At 41.3% G+C, this 2,278-nt stretch overlaps 1 protein-coding gene across 1 annotated transcript in view; it reads right to left on the bottom strand.

The window, feature by feature from the left end:
• Positions 1 to 2,278, bottom strand: part of Eif2ak2 (eukaryotic translation initiation factor 2 alpha kinase 2) — a 28,244-nt gene that overhangs the window by 5,269 nt on the left and 20,697 nt on the right. Inside the window, exons 13-14 of the mRNA XM_029470917.1 lie at positions 1,806 to 1,894; positions 249 to 312 (exon numbers count right to left, since the gene is read on the bottom strand). Of these exons, the coding sequence (XP_029326777.1) occupies positions 249 to 312; positions 1,806 to 1,894 (153 nt within the window). The remainder of the gene's footprint in view (positions 1 to 248; positions 313 to 1,805; positions 1,895 to 2,278) is intronic.

Genomic DNA, 2,278 nt, shown 5'->3' on the forward strand with positions numbered 1-2,278 from the left:
CCTATGAGAGGGCCTAGGTAAGGAGAGAGGGATAAGGTGGGAAGCCCAGGAAAGGCCAAAAGGAGCTTTCTGAGGAGCCCTGTGCAAAACTTAGCAATGAGATCCAAGTTCAGTCAGCTGATGTGAACCTAAAGTCAGTCACGGAAGCAGCAGATTGGTTTGTGATTGACGTGGAGAGACAATCATTCCCAAGCTAAACTGAAGTCCACAGGTCCATATTCACAGATGAATGGCGTAGCTCTCGCTACCTCAGAACAGCAGCTGCAACCCAACTCTGAGAAACAGGAGGCTGAAGCTGTGTAAACAGCTAAGCTGGATGAGACAAGGAATAATATCAGATTGCTTTTTATTAAAAAGAAAACACAATGTGTGACGCTCTCCTTGTTTAGTCAGATACAGTGTTAAGGTTAAGAGATAGGGAAGAAGTGTCACCTTCATCCAGGGAGCAGAGGACTGCTCTGAGGTTTCGGCCAGGGCTGATCCCTCTGGTACCAAGTTAAGATACAGAGACCAGAGGAAGCCCTCTCTCTAAAACCCACTATGCCCCGACTGATGAGGCTTACGGCTTAAGATTCTAACATGGTATGAATTGAACTCCTAGAGGATTCATGTAAGAATGGCTCTGCCGTGTAAACATTGTCCTTTGGGAGACACCTGCAAACATGTCTTTCTACTCTTTTCTGAGGTGCGAGGAAGCAGCATTATCAGTTTTTAAAAAAATGTTCATGAAAGGATCTCAGATCAGGATGAACTACACCCAGAGAAAGACCTTCTCTGTAAATGGAAAAGACCTCAAGAAAAGACCACTTCGTGACACACAACCCAGCCAGAGCAGATGCAGGAAAGCTGGCAGACGAGTTAGGAAGTACATTCCAGAACTCGTAANGCACTTTGAGGAGGGCCTGGGAGGAATACTCAAACTTCTCATTTACTGGCATTGTAACTTAGTAGAGTAACTATATCAAATATATAATAGCTATAGTATATTTAATTTATTATAAATTATATATCATTAATTATATATAGCGTGTGGAGTAAGTGCTTCATGGCTTATTCTCTTCCCCAGGTTGACTACTTCAGAATATGCTAACATGCGTAACAGATTTTAATAAACATTAGCATATCCTAAGCATATCCTAAGAAACATATCCTAACATATCCTAAGCATATCCTCAGCATATCCTAAGAAACATATCCTAACATATCCTAAGCATATCCTCAGCAGGAAGGTTTGGTGACGCTTTCTTACACATTTTGCAAATTCCTTCCATATCTGCTTTTACAGAAAAAGGCAAAGGCATTCTTGACCCTGTTCTCACNCAGCCTGTTGTNATAGGTTTTAAGTGAGTTATGTGTAAGAANTTAATTGCTTGTTCATTTCTATGTACAACTAACACTGAAGTGAAGGAATACTGGATAAAAACGAAAATTAGAATGTTTTTGAGATGCAATCTAGCTGTGTGGATCAGGCCGGCCTCAAGCTTATAATCTTCCTCCCTCAGTTCGCAAATGTCNGGATTTCAAGTATGTGTCATCCATCCTGGTCATAATTTATCTTTTGGAACATAACATCCTAAAAATGTTCTAACTTTCAGGAACACTTTCATATATTGCTACAGAGAAATATTAGAAATGAGTGGACTTGAATATCAAATTATTAAGCTCATGAATGCAAGGCAAACAGAAGAACTCCTATGTTTTGAAGTCCACTTAATTTTAACTAGATTCAGCAAGCAGCTATAAACAAGGATACTTATTTTCCAAGAGACTGTTTGGAAGTATTCCTCATTCATGATGTATGAGACGGGTGGAATACACAGCCAGTCAAGTTCCACCTAGACAAGGCTCTTCTGCCTTGAGCAGGAAAGGGCAGCGGCAGAGTGATTCGAAAAGGCTAAGTAAAGGAATCAGGACCAAAGGGGACATCAGAAGCTCTTCCAGGGAAGGACATGAGCAAAGCCATCAGGCAGGACTTGGTATGGCTAAGAAAAATTGGTACCAGCATAGTGGGGTATTCCTGTGACAACCTGACCATGTTTTGGGGAGGTCTGTGGAAGGACTTTGGAACTTTGGGCTAGAAGAGGCCTTGGGTGTTAAGAGCTCTGTGGGATGTTCTGTAGGAACNTGGAAGATAATGTTGAGAACAGTTCAAATGATGGAAGCCTGGCTTGTGAAATTTCAGAGGGAAGATTAAGACTTTTATCAGGGCCATTGCTATTTTGATTGTGAAGATTCTGTGGTTTTGGTTAGTTGGGGGTTGAAGAATTAGCTGTGGTTA

The sequence above is a fragment of the Mus caroli genome, chromosome 17 (assembly GCF_900094665.2).
Source record: "Mus caroli chromosome 17, CAROLI_EIJ_v1.1, whole genome shotgun sequence".
NCBI lineage: Eukaryota > Metazoa > Chordata > Mammalia > Rodentia > Muridae > Mus > Mus caroli.